A 13,016-nucleotide genomic window follows, 5' to 3' on the forward strand; every position below is an offset into this window, starting at 1 on the left:
GACGGGGCGAGCGGCGGCGCTGTGGTGGTGGGCCTGCTCGAGGAGGGGCGCGGCAGGGCGGGGTAGCGGCGCGGCGGCGCAGGGAAGCGGCGCGGCAGCCAAGTGGCCTAGGCAAGCAGGCGGCAGGCCGCACATCGCAGGGAGCCAGCTTAGCCAGGGAGCAGAGCAACCGAAGCAGGCTAGAGGAGAATAGATTACAAGAAGCTCGGCAGAAGACAAGCGATCAGCACAAAATGCATAAATATTTTATGTTTGGTATGCTTTGTTATGTAAATAGATGTACAACGGAACACGAATTTTTACGTGGAAAACCCTTGCGGGAAAAAACCATGGGTGCCGACCGGCAATGATCACTATAGAGGAGATGATTACAAACGTAGGGGAATCACAATGGGAACGTCACCCCTTCCCGTATGGCTTATAAGAGTATATATAGGGGATAAAAGAAAGACACCTAATAGGACTCCTACTAGGAAACTAATCCGAATATATTGTGGGCCCAAAATTCGGATCACATATTTAACAATCTCCACCTTGAGACGAATTTCCTCTTGTAGCATAAAAACATCAATCACCAAAAAATACCTCATGTAGGTAAAATCACCGCGCGCCAAATAGTCTCTAGGACTATACTGTAACACCAACCAAGCTTGAGCAAAGCTCAAATTTAGTAGCAGGAATTGGCTTTGTCATCATATTAGCTGGGTTATCATGAGTACTTATCTTACATACCTTGACATCACCTTCGGCAATCACACCTCAAATAAAGTGATATCTCACATCAATGTGCTTTGTTCTCTCATGGAACATCTGATCCTTTGTAAGGCATATTGCACTTTGACTATCACAAAATATATTAATGCAAGACGTAACTCCTCAAAGTTCAGTGTACAAACCTCTAAGCCAAATAGCTTCTTTACAAGCTTCAGAAATAGCCATGTACTCTGCTTCAGTAGTAGATAAGGCAACAGTTGCTTGTAAACTTGCCTTCCAACTAACAGCACATCCTCCAATAGTGAAAACATAACCTGTGAGCAATCTTCTCCTATCCAAATCTCCAGCAAAATCTGAATCCACATAACCAACAAGTCCATCTCTAGATCTCCCAAACTGCAAACAAGCACTAGATGTACCACGTAGGTATCTGAAAATCCATTGAACAGCTTTCCAATGCTCTTTGCCAGGATTAGCCATGTATCTACTGACAACACTTAATGCATGTGATAAGTCAGGACGAGAACATACCATGGCATACATAAGTGAACCAACTGCACCTGAATAAGGAACTCTAGATATGTACTCAATATCATAATCTGACTGTGGACATAAATCTGAAGATAATCTGAAATGTGCAGCTAAAGGAGTACTCACTGGTTTTGCATCATGCATATTGAAACGACGAAGAACTTTTTCAATATAACCTTTCTGACTAAGATATAACTTGCCAGAATGTCTTTGTCTAGTAATTTCCATACCGAGAATTTTTTTCGCTGCACCCAAATCCTTCATCTCAAATTCACTACTCAATTGTGCTTTCAACTTTGCTATCTCTGATTTGTCTTTTGCAGCAATCAACATATCATCGACATAAAGAAGCAAATATATAGCTGAACCATCAACAACTTTAAGATAAACACAGCTATCATAATTGGATCTTCTAAACTTCTGAGAAAGCATGAAAAAGTCAAATCTCTTATACCACTGTCTAGGTGACTGCTTCAACCCATAAAGAGATTTCTTCAACCTACAGGCTAGGTTCTCTTTTCCAGGAACAACAAAACCTTCAGGTTGTTCCATATAAATGTCCTCTTCTAACTCCCCATGTAAAAATGCAGTCTTAACATCCATTTGCTCTAGTTCATAATCATGCATTGCAACAATACTAAGTAAAGTGTGAATTGAACTATACTTCACAACAGGGGAAAAGACATCATTGAAATCAATACCTGGAATCTGGCTATAACCTTTAGCAACTAACCTTGCTTTGTACCTTGCCTCATCACTTGGAGACATACCTTCCTTTCTTTTGAAGATCCACTTGCAACGGATAGGTTTCTTCTCCTTTGGCAACTTCACCAATTCCCAAGTATGATTCTTTTCAAGTGACTCCATCTCATCATGCATAGCAGTTATCCATCTATTGCAATCATCAGAAACAATAGCCTCAGAATATGTAGAAGGTTCGGCATTACCTTCAATTTCTTCTGCCACACTCAAAGCATAAGCAACTATGTTCGCTTCTTCAATATATCTTCGAGGAGGTTTAATATTTCTTTTGGGCTTATCTTTTGCAATAGAACGTTTTGGAGACTGATGAACATTAGAAGAATCTGAATCTTCAATAACAGGTGCATCTTGGTTAATAGCAACATTTTCTTTTTCTGGTGCATGCCCTGAACTGATCAAGTGCTCCACCTGCACACTTACTTTCTCCTGACTCTCAACAGGAACATTAGTAGAAAGTTTGTCATGTAACATAACTGATTCATGGAAGACAACATTTCTACTAATCACAACCTTTTTGGTTTCAGGACACCATAACTTATAGCCTTTCACACCATACGGATAACCAAGAAAAATGCACTTAATAGCTCTAGGCTCCAATTTACCATTATCAACATGAGCATAAGCAGTACAACCAAATACTCTGAAGTCTGAATAATTTGCTGGGGAACCAGACCATACCTCAATTGGAGTCTTCTTATCAATGACATAACTGGGTGATCGATTGATAAGATAACAAGCAGTGGAAACAGCTTCCGCCCAAAACTGTTTAGGCAAACCTGCATTAGACAACATACAACGGGCCTTTGATATAATTGTCCTGTTCATACGCTCAGCTACGCCGTTTTGTTGAGGTGTGTGAGGAACGGTGTAGTGACGCACAATGCCTTCAGTCTTGCAATATGATTTAAATATCTTAGAACAGAACTCCATCCCATTGTCAGTACGAAGGATTTTCACCTTTCTTTCAGTTTGTCTTTCAACCATAGTTTTCCACTCTTTAAACACATCAAAAGCTTGATATTTGTGTTTCAAGAAATAAGGCCAAACTTTTCGCGAAGAATCATCAACGATAGTCATCATGTAACGAGCACCTCCAAAAGATGTCTTACGAGCAGGCCCCCATAAATCAGAATGCACATAATCAAGAATACCTTCAGTAGTATGTGTAGATGTGTTGAACTTCACCCTCTTATGCTTGCCAAAGATGCAATGCTCACAAAATTTGAGCTTCCTGATACTTTGTCCATCTAGCAATCCTCGCTTGCTCAATTCTGCCAAACCAATTTCACTCATATGCCCAAGACGCATATGCCAAAGATTAGTAGCATCGGAATTCGAGAATGAATCAGAAACTGCAGCAACATTACCTAATATAGTTGTACCTCGCAGATGGTACAGGTTGGCAGATTTAATATCAGCTTTCATCACAACAAGAGAGCCTTTAGTTACCTTCAAAATTCCGTCTCCACCGGAATATTTGTACCCTTTACGATCAAGAGTACATAAAAAGATGAGACTTCTCTTAAAATTTGGAATATGCCGCACATCTGACAATGTTCTGATACAGCCATCAAACATCTTGATCTGAACTGTTCCAATACCTGCAACCTCGCATGGTGTATCATCACCCATCAAAATAGTACCACCTTGCAAAGCTTCATAGGTGGCAAACCAATCCCTATTCGGGCACATGTGATAGGTGCATGCAGTATCAAGAATCCATTGGTCACTAGTTTGTGCACAACCAGCATAAGCAACAAGCAATTCTGCATCAGACTTCTCATCAGTAACAACTGCGGCTTTACCTTCCTCTTCTTTCTACCTTTTGGTATATTTTTTCCGGTTCTCTTGTCTTTATCCTGTAGCTTCCAACACTCAGAGATATCATATCCATCTCTCTTGCAGTATTTGCATGACTTATACCTGCCTCTGGACTTTGATCTCCCACGGTAGCTACTTGAACTTTTATCTCTTGTTTGGTTCTTTGTGTTCTTCTCCTGTTGCCTGCCCCGAACAACCAAGCCTTCTGCTTGTGAATTTGAACCTTCAGAGGGTACCATCTTCTTCATCTTTTCTTTGGTATGCAAAGCATCATAAACTTCTTTCAAAGTTAGAGTATCACGACTATAAAGAATAGTATCCCTGAAGTTTGCATATGAGCTAAGCAATGAACACAATAAAATAAGGCCTAAATCCTCTTCATCATACTTTACCTCTATAGACTCAATGTCAGCAACAATTTCCTTGAAAGCGGAGAGATGGTCCATTACAGACCCATCATCTTGCAACTTGTGCAAAAATAATTTTTGCTTCAGGTGCATCTTACTGGTCAGATCCTTAGTCATGCATATCTGTTCCAGCTTCAACCACAGCCCAGCGGCTGTCTCCTCCTTAAGCACCTCCTGCAAAATATTGTTAGATAGATGAAGATGAATATATGACATAGCCTTACGATCCCTTTTCTTCTCATTAACAGACCAATCCTGTGTCCTCTTATCAAATCCAGAAAGCGCATCATCGAGGTCTTGTTGTGCAAGAACGGCTCGCATCTTCACTTGCCAAAATGAGAATCTTGTGTCTCGGTCCAGGAGCGGTAGATCATACTTCAAACTCGCCATGGGAATTAATCCTGAATTTGCTAGTAAGAAATTAGGGTAAACTAGCAAAAAACACGAACTATGGTACACCTCCTGTGTGCACCAAGCGAAGTACTGTAAATCTCCTGGTAGATTGGCTGTGTGCGCGTAGAAATTCACCGTGAGTTTGGACTTCACGTGAACAGGGCCAACAGGCGGCTGCTGCCCTAATTTCCCTCGGTATGCGTGCGCTTTGTGATGGATGGATTTTCCTGTGCCGCTCGGCTGCTTGCTGCCGATGGCTTCTGCTGCGCCTGCGCTGCTCCTCTAACACGCGCGCGGCAGGAAGGACGACGTCGACTCAGAGTTGACGGTGACTCCGCTTTGGATTGGATTTCGCCAAACAGAATTTCGACGGAACGACGAACACGACGACGCGTACCGCCGATTTGATCGATTTCTTCGATCGGAAAAAATCGCCGGTGGCTGGGACTGCAGTAGATCGATCTTCAAAGCTCTGATACCACTTGTTATGTAAATAGATGCACAACGGAGACACGAATTTTTACGTGGAAAACCCTTGCGGGAAAAAACCACGGGCGCCGACCGGCAATGATCACTATAGAGGAGATGATTACAAACGTAGGGGAATCACAATGGGAACGTCACCCCTTCCCGTACGGCTTACAAGAGTATATATAGGGGATAAAAGAAAGACACCTAATAGGACTCCTACTAGGAAACTAATCCGAATATATTGTGGGCCCAAAATTCGGATCACATATTTAACATGCTTTCACATTTTATTCCACTCATTGCTCTTTATCTTATCAATCTCAAGTATATACTACCTCCGTTTCACGTTACAAGACTTTCTAGCATTGCCCACGTTCATATAGATGTTAATAAATCTAGGCACACATGTATCTATCTATCCTAGAAAATCTTATAACATGAAACTGGGAAAGTACTATGCAAGTATACTAATCAATCTTTGCTATTTGTTTTGCAGGTTTTACATGTCTATCTATCCTCACTACTAGTTCTTATATGTGATGTATTGCTGACAGCTGGAATCTTGAGGTATTTTTCAGTGCCTCTTCTATTTACACTCTTGGCAAATAGATGATAAATTGTGAACTTATAACTAATGCTTGTTGCCATGCTTGAGATTGTGTCATGATGGGATCATGGGATAGTGTTGCGTCATATAGTATGTTGCATTGAGATATTTATTTTTCCTTTCTTGTTCTGTTCTAATTCTCGCGCTAGTCCATGGGCCACACCGCCACACCTATTTTTTTTCCGTCCTCCGCCACCGGCGGGAGTGGCTTCCTGTGGTGGCGGGCATCGGAGTTTTGAAGGCAACAGCCACTTGCAGCTACCGAATTTGTGGCCGCCTCGTTTGTAGGTCGGTATTTTAAAGGAGCCGGTAAGTTTAAAGGATGAGCGGAGCGTAGGCAAAGGAGGCCCAAAACCATATACCTGCACGGAGTAAGTTCACTCTAGGTCCATTGACATCCACTTCGAAATTTGTCCTTAAACAACGATACAGACGGTACCAAATATAACATGTCCTTCAACTTATAATACCACTATAGTTTATGTCCCAACCAATATAGTCTCCGGTTTTGGCTGATGTGACAGCTAACTCAATATGAAACCCACGTGAGCCCCACATTTCAGCGGCCCAAACTTTTTCCGTTCTATCCCTCTCTAACCATTTCTCTCTCTCTCTCTCCATGCCTCCACACTCCACGGCTCTCGGGTTGAGGGAGAGGCAGCCGGTGACGAGCGGCACGCGGTGACCAGCGGTAAGCGGTGTGTTCCGGCGAACGGCGGTGTGATGGAGCGAGCAGGCAACACCAACGACTAGAGAGGGGAACGAGGAAGAGGATGAGCGGCGCGGGTTCGTCTGGAGGAGGACGATGGCGGCTACCGCAAATATCACCGGGATGTCAAATTGGTCGCGCTTGGCCAAACCAATGCGCAATTGCAACGCGTCCGCAGGGGCGTGGGGTTCAATGGTCACCAGAGATGCTTGCGTGGCGACGCTATTTGTAGCAGCCCACTTTTGTTCTTTGGTGCACAAAAACTTTTTTTTCATGTGCATTGTAGAGCTTGTCGTGCATGAAAATCTCAGTCGAGCAGATTAATATTTGTACAATCGCTCTAAAAGGCTCCCACCGCCCTAACCGATTCTCAGTTTTCAATCTTCTCCAAAAGTTTTGGATAAATTCCTAAAAATTCCATACATTACTAACAGCCTTGCCTCCAAGTTACATTCGGATTGAAGCACGTTTGCCCATCTAACCATCTAGTCAAACCCTATGTTGAAATTGGAAAATTTAGAGCACTGTTCACCCAACAGGGATCCCTTCTCTCTTCCTCTCGTTTTCTCTTATTTCATGACATGTTGATCCAATATATTTACTTGGCAAGGTAGGCAACTCTGTGTGACATATTCTTTATGTTGGTCCCAACCTCCAATTCGGTCCCCACAGCCTAGCCAAATGCGAGTCGTTTCATGCCGTGTGAGGCAGGATAGCCCTGTAGATGGCCATATGGCCCGTGGCCCGGCCCATGGCACTGTGCTTTGGCACAACCTGACTGGTGTCGGGCCCGTGCTGGCCTAGCCCGACAGTTGGGTTGTGCCTGGGCCACTACCTTGGCAGTTGTCACGGTGGGCCAGCACGGCACGGCACTATGTTCAAGGAGACGAATAAGACTTATTTTCAGCCATATGTATGGCAAGACCCCAAGAAGAGTGAGGAAAAATAGACTTACTTTAGCCATATATAAGACACGGCCCAAAGAGGAGGGACAGAAAATAGACTTATTTAGCTATGTATCAAAGAGGAGAGAGGCGAAATAGACTTGTATCAAAGAAAGCACGATAGGTTGTCGTGCCTGGGCCGTAGGTGGAGCACGTGGGCTGGTACGGCCCGGCCAGGCCATTGAGCGAGCTGTGTCGGCCCGACCGATCTCGGGCCATGCAAGGCCGGGTTGCCCATTCGACCATCTATAGCTAGCCCTTGCGTGCGACCGCACTTCTTAGCCCAGCCGCGTCCCAGCTGACCACCCTGGCGACCCTATGCCACATCGCAGCTCCTCCCCAATGCCCTGTCGTGCCATCATAGCGCTCTGTCGCGCCATCCAATCGCCCTATACACACGCTAGGCAGTAGACCAATCTGTCTCTCGCCCTCCCTCACCTTAAGCCGCGTCTCCTCCTCTCCTCAAGCCTCCCTGACCTCCAATGACCAAAGCTATGGGTCTGTTTGGGGAGCTTTCAGCTACTGTAGCTTCTCCCAGAATCAGAAGCTCCCCTAAACAGTCTAGCTTTTAGTTTAAATTCTGAGAAGCTGTAGTAAAATCTAGAAAATGAACTAGTCCAGTTAGAAGCTAGAAGCTGGGAAACCCAACTTTTCCAAATTCTCAGAAGCTAGCTACCAACCAGTTGCTTAATCTAGTTCCTACCATGTAACCTCTCGTCCCTTCACCCACTGATTCCGTTTTTGCGATTAGTTAACGCCGAGCACTACCGCAGTGTCGTCCTGTCCTCCAACGCCACTATGATCTAGCAAGTGCTAAACTTTATCCCTGGTGAGTATCTTGATATCTAAGCAGCCTCACCATGTGTTTCTCCCCCCACCTTAATCCGTTTTCCTCGTCCTCCATGGTAGAACTTGCTGCTGCCTGCTCTTCTTCGTGCCGACCAAACCCGTCGGTGCACTTGATTTGGGAACTTTCACCTTGGTAAGTTCCAGTCCAATTTCTTCCCATGGAAGCATCTCTATAGTCTATACCCTGCTAAGTTCATTACTATGTGTGATTTCAGTCTACGACCGCCACTGGACAACTTCTTCCATCCGCTGCCACCTTGCCGATAGCCTCAACCGGTGAGCTTCTGTTTATGCATGTGCTTTCCTTATTTTGTTCCTGGCAACTAGTGCCCTCCACATTCTTGTTCAGAGTAGTATGTTCGCTGTGATTTGGGGGAAAAGAACAAGGTGAATTACCGCCCCATTTCTGACTTGTTGTTTGGAAAGGTTGCTTCGAATGCCGATTGATAGTTGTTCTCTATTCAATTTCCTACTAGTTGAAATGCTGGGGATTTAGTTGATACATGTCACTGAGCAGCAGTGAAGTATTTTGTTAGTAACAGGCAAGCAATGCTGCTCTCCTCTCTTCTCTGTATCTTGTGCTCTAGTTCTTGAATTTTTTCAGATTCTCGATATGTTCGATGAAATGCTAATATGGCTAGGTATATGTGATTGGTGAATGCTGTGACATTTTCTTTTCTTGTGAATTGTATAGTGAGCTGCATTATTTTTTAATAATTCACTAGTACGTCACTATAAAGTTCAGCTAGAAAAGGTTAATACTCAATGTTCAGATTGCTGTATTTTTAAATCTACCTTCTATTTGTTTTGACTTCAACCTTTTCTTTTTATGATCCTTCTGGATGATTTCTGCCGTGCAAACAGCGACCAGGGCCATCACCCACCTGTGACTGCTCTTACTCCTATTATCCCATAAAACGCTGGACACTGGGGAAGGACCCAATGTCAAATTTATTAAGAAAGAGGGTGAGCGCGTCCGGCCGGAGTCGAACGCGGGTCGCGGAGAGCACAACGGCTGCACCATGCCATCTGCGCTACGCGCAGTCTCTATTATCCCATATGCTCTTACATGTTTGCATTTTTCATGAACTGTGTGAGAATTTCTGTAATGGCAAGGCAGAGATTATATATATATATGCTCCCAGTTGCAGTAATCTGATGGTAGTGCTAATTGGGTGTTATACTTCTTTTTTGTCCTTACGATCCTTCTCTCATGTCATCATTTATTGCTTCTGTTTGATTTTTGTACATCTGCCAACTGCAATGTACTAGAAGTTTGTTTCAAGGTCATAATTGAAGTGAACTAGAAAGCCATAGATGATTTGCAATAATAGAGAAAGAGACGCAGATGTAATTCCATGGTAATACGCATTTATTTTTATAAGGTGTAACATGTAGCTATAATTTCTACTGCAAAGGCGTCCTATGGTCGGTGAGTTTATACATAATAATGTTGTACAAAAAGATAATGATCTGAAGTTCTCTAATTACAAAGGTAACAGAGAAGAAGACAAGAAATGCAATTACTGACACACTGCTATCTTCTTTTGTAGGATACTCAGTGCCATTAAAGAAGAACCCAGTGCCATTTTTAGGACGAGGATGACCTGCAGCTGAACGCCATGACAGTAGTGGATCACCAAGAAAAGATAGCTCACTGAAAGTGGAGAGCTGACAACTGCTTGGAACCTCGCCCGTGAGAAGAGGATTGTATGACACGTTGAATTGACTCAGTTTAGAGAGCTTTTCAAGGCTCGACGGTAGTGAGCCAGAGAAATTATTGCATGACAAATCGAGGCTCTCAATGGAACCCAAATTGCCTATCTCGAACGGAATCTCACCCGAAATAGAATTGTTCGATGCATTCAAAGAAACCAGTTGAAGAGAGCCAATCTCTGATGGTAGGTGCCCAGAGAGGCGGTTGCCATCGAGAAGGAGCAAGCTGATGTTCTTCATGGCACCGATTGCAGAGGGTATCTGCCCAGACAGCAGATTACCTGACAACTGAACATACCCTAATGCTGTTCGTAATGGAGAAGATGCTGGAAGTATGTCATACCCCATCAACAGTCGGTTCCATATGGTGCGGCAGTTCTTGTGTGAGAACATCATCGATTGGACATAGTCAAACTCTGGGTAACTTGATGGGACCCAACGGTATACAGCAAGGCATTTGCTGGTGACAGATTTCATCAGTGAAGGGTTCTTCTGATTCTTGGCAAAGGTTGAGCTGGGGTTCCTCCCCATTCCTGCCATCTCTGGTGGGATCTGTCCAGATAGCCGGTTTCCGACAAGGTTGAGCCAAAGAAGGCTAGTGCAGTTTCCAATCTCCCTAGGGATTTCTCCTGAAAGTTGATTCCCAGCAAGCATCAACAAGAGAAGCGATGTCAAATTACCGATGCTTGGTGGAATCTCACCGGAGAGGCTATTGTATGACAAGTCCAATGCTTGGAGATTCACAAGCTGACCATATGATGGAGGGATTGTACCAGAGAAGTTATTCTCCGCGAGCATCAGGGCCTTGATGCTACCCATACTAGCGATCTCAGTAGGCAACTTGCCATTGAAATTGTTAAAGCTGAGGTCAAGGAGGGCCAACTTTGGCAACCCTAGTATACCAGAGGAGACAATGCCTCCACTGTAATTATTCTCTTGTAGCACAAGATTTGTCAGGCTTGTCAATTTTCCAAGAACTTATTGCACCTCCCCTCCAAAGTTGTTGTCACTGATGTCCAAATATTTCAAGCTGGTGCAGTTCATCAGCTCAAGTGGTATCTCACGATCGAAGTGGTTGCTCGTGAGAACGAGTTCCTCAAGCCCATGGATTGAGCCAATTCCTGGTGGTATAGATCCATTGAAGTGATTGTCCCATATCGACAGGTATGTCAAACCGGCGCAATTTGCGATTGAACTCGGGAAATTGCCATAGAAATGATTACTGGAGAGATCTAGTAACTGGAGCTTGCACCCCGTGGAAAAAGTTCTTGAAGAGATGCTCCCAGCGAAGTTGTTCTTTCCAGCCTTGAACTGTCTAAGCCTTGCAATTCCATTCCAGACGTTGCCAGTGAAGCTGTTCCAGCTGAGATCAACATCCTGGAGCTTCAAGCAGTTGTTGAACAATCCACTTATACTTCCTGTCAGGTTATTGCTGGACAAGTTGATAGCACTTAGGTTGCGGCAGATTGCTGGGAAGTTTGCGCTAATGCCGCCTTCGAACCGATTTTGGGACACATCTAGTGTCTGCAGGTTGGCGAGGCTGGAGACGTCGAGAATACCACTGATGAGATTGTAAGATAAGTTTAGGTACTGGAGATGCAGGCAATTCTTGAGATCATCATGCAGCTCCCCAGTGATGCTGTTTGCTGAGAGGTCCAAGTGTGTGAGCCCACTGAGGCGTGACAGGTTTTGGAAGGCTGGACCAGATATATTTGAGTTTGAAAGATCGAGAAAATTAACCCTGCCAGAGGCATCACAACCAACACCTTGCCAATGGCATGGTGAGGTCCCTGACTCTGGCCAACTGTTATACCCACCATGGTTTATCGGGTTCTGAAACTGTAAAAAGTTCTTGAGCTCAAGAAGAACTTCCCTATCACTCTGTCCAAGAATTACCTCAGCTGTTGAAGAAACACAGCAACTAAACTCAGAAGATATCAAGAACAAGAAGAAGAAATAACTAGATAATCATGCTTGAAGTGTTTTAGAGTTGAGTGCAGGAACATACCAATGATAAGTGCATGGAAGAATGTTTTAAGGATCTGATGAAAAAGGGGCATGGCTCAAGGACGAGTGTAGCTAGTTTGCACTGGGAATAGGATTGCTATGGAATACCCATTTGCAAGCTTGTACAGCTTTTATCGACCAGAAGAATAGCACTATCGACGGCGTGTGTGTGTTGTATTAGTCAAGTGATTTAGTCCTTTTCATAATTTTGTTTCTTAGAGATCATGGAACCAGTCAACCCGTCTGTTGTAGAGTATCGCATTTTGCCATTATCACCCTTTTTTCCACATTCATTTAACATTAATCTTTCAGTTTGCACTACAGTTATTAGATCACTCTTATATCAAAGATAGAAATGAATCTCTCCAGATAACTATCCACTCCATTTTTCAAACAACTTTTTATCTAAACCTATAAAAGTTATTTCATATATCTAAATAATTGACGATGCACAAAAGTTTGCTTAATTTGTGTTCTTTTTTGTCAGATTTCCATCAGATCCATTAACTTATGGTAGAGCTCCATCCCCAAGTACGAGTGGTTTAAGTTTTTTTTGCATAGTCTATCTCTAACATTATACTTTGATCATTAATTTATTTTATAATATATTATCAGCAACTATAAAATTAGCATTATGTAAAAGTAGTTTCAAAATATAAATCTAATGATATTGTATGCATGATCCACAGCTAATGCCAAATATAGAGTAGTGGTTGGTCTAGAAAAAAAATTTATGGGGTAGTGTTTTTTGGACGAAAATAGTGATTTTTCTCCTGTAGTGAACGATCGAACAACAAATACGTGGTATATCCTCTATAAAAGTATTCCCTCCTATCAAATATTTGATAACATAAATATTTACTCAGAATTTTAAAACTTTAACATCAATAATCAAAAGCTTAATTTAAAAATAAACTAAATAAAAAAATGTTGTGTAAATTTGCCTTGATAACTATTATCATGGTATGATGAACTTGTTAGCAGATTTTAGAAACCCAATAGAGTACTTTAAACAACCGCTGTTTATGTAATCTTTTCACGTCATGTTTAGAGGACATAGATAATACATCCAACATATCGTTTGT

General features: G+C 42.9%; 1 protein-coding gene across 2 annotated transcripts; it reads right to left on the bottom strand.

Annotated features, from left to right (window-relative positions):
- Nucleotides 1-9,601: 9,601 nt before the first annotated feature.
- On the bottom strand, nt 9,602-12,024 carry LOC127768308 (probable LRR receptor-like serine/threonine-protein kinase At1g74360). Of its 2 annotated transcripts, none has more exons than XM_052293858.1 (2): nt 11,933-12,024; nt 9,602-11,825 (listed from the first exon to the last, which is right to left on the bottom strand). In XM_052293858.1, exon 2 carries the CDS (start codon nt 10,741-10,743, stop codon nt 9,616-9,618), a length of 1,128 nt encoding a protein of 375 aa, XP_052149818.1. In that variant the 5' UTR covers nt 10,744-11,825; nt 11,933-12,024; the 3' UTR covers nt 9,602-9,615. Both variants share the same exon structure in this region, with proteins under 2 accessions (XP_052149818.1, XP_052149820.1).
- Between the last annotated feature and the right edge of the window lie 992 nt (nt 12,025-13,016).

Source organism: Oryza glaberrima, chromosome 3, assembly GCF_000147395.1.
Source record: "Oryza glaberrima chromosome 3, OglaRS2, whole genome shotgun sequence".
Taxonomy (NCBI): domain Eukaryota; kingdom Viridiplantae; phylum Streptophyta; class Magnoliopsida; order Poales; family Poaceae; genus Oryza; species Oryza glaberrima.

What these genes read in the sequence shown, in the direction of transcription:
- LOC127768308 (XM_052293858.1), bottom strand. Translation starts at nt 10,743, where the DNA reads ATGGGTAGCATCAAGGCCCTGATGCTCGCGGAGAATAACTTCTCTGGT.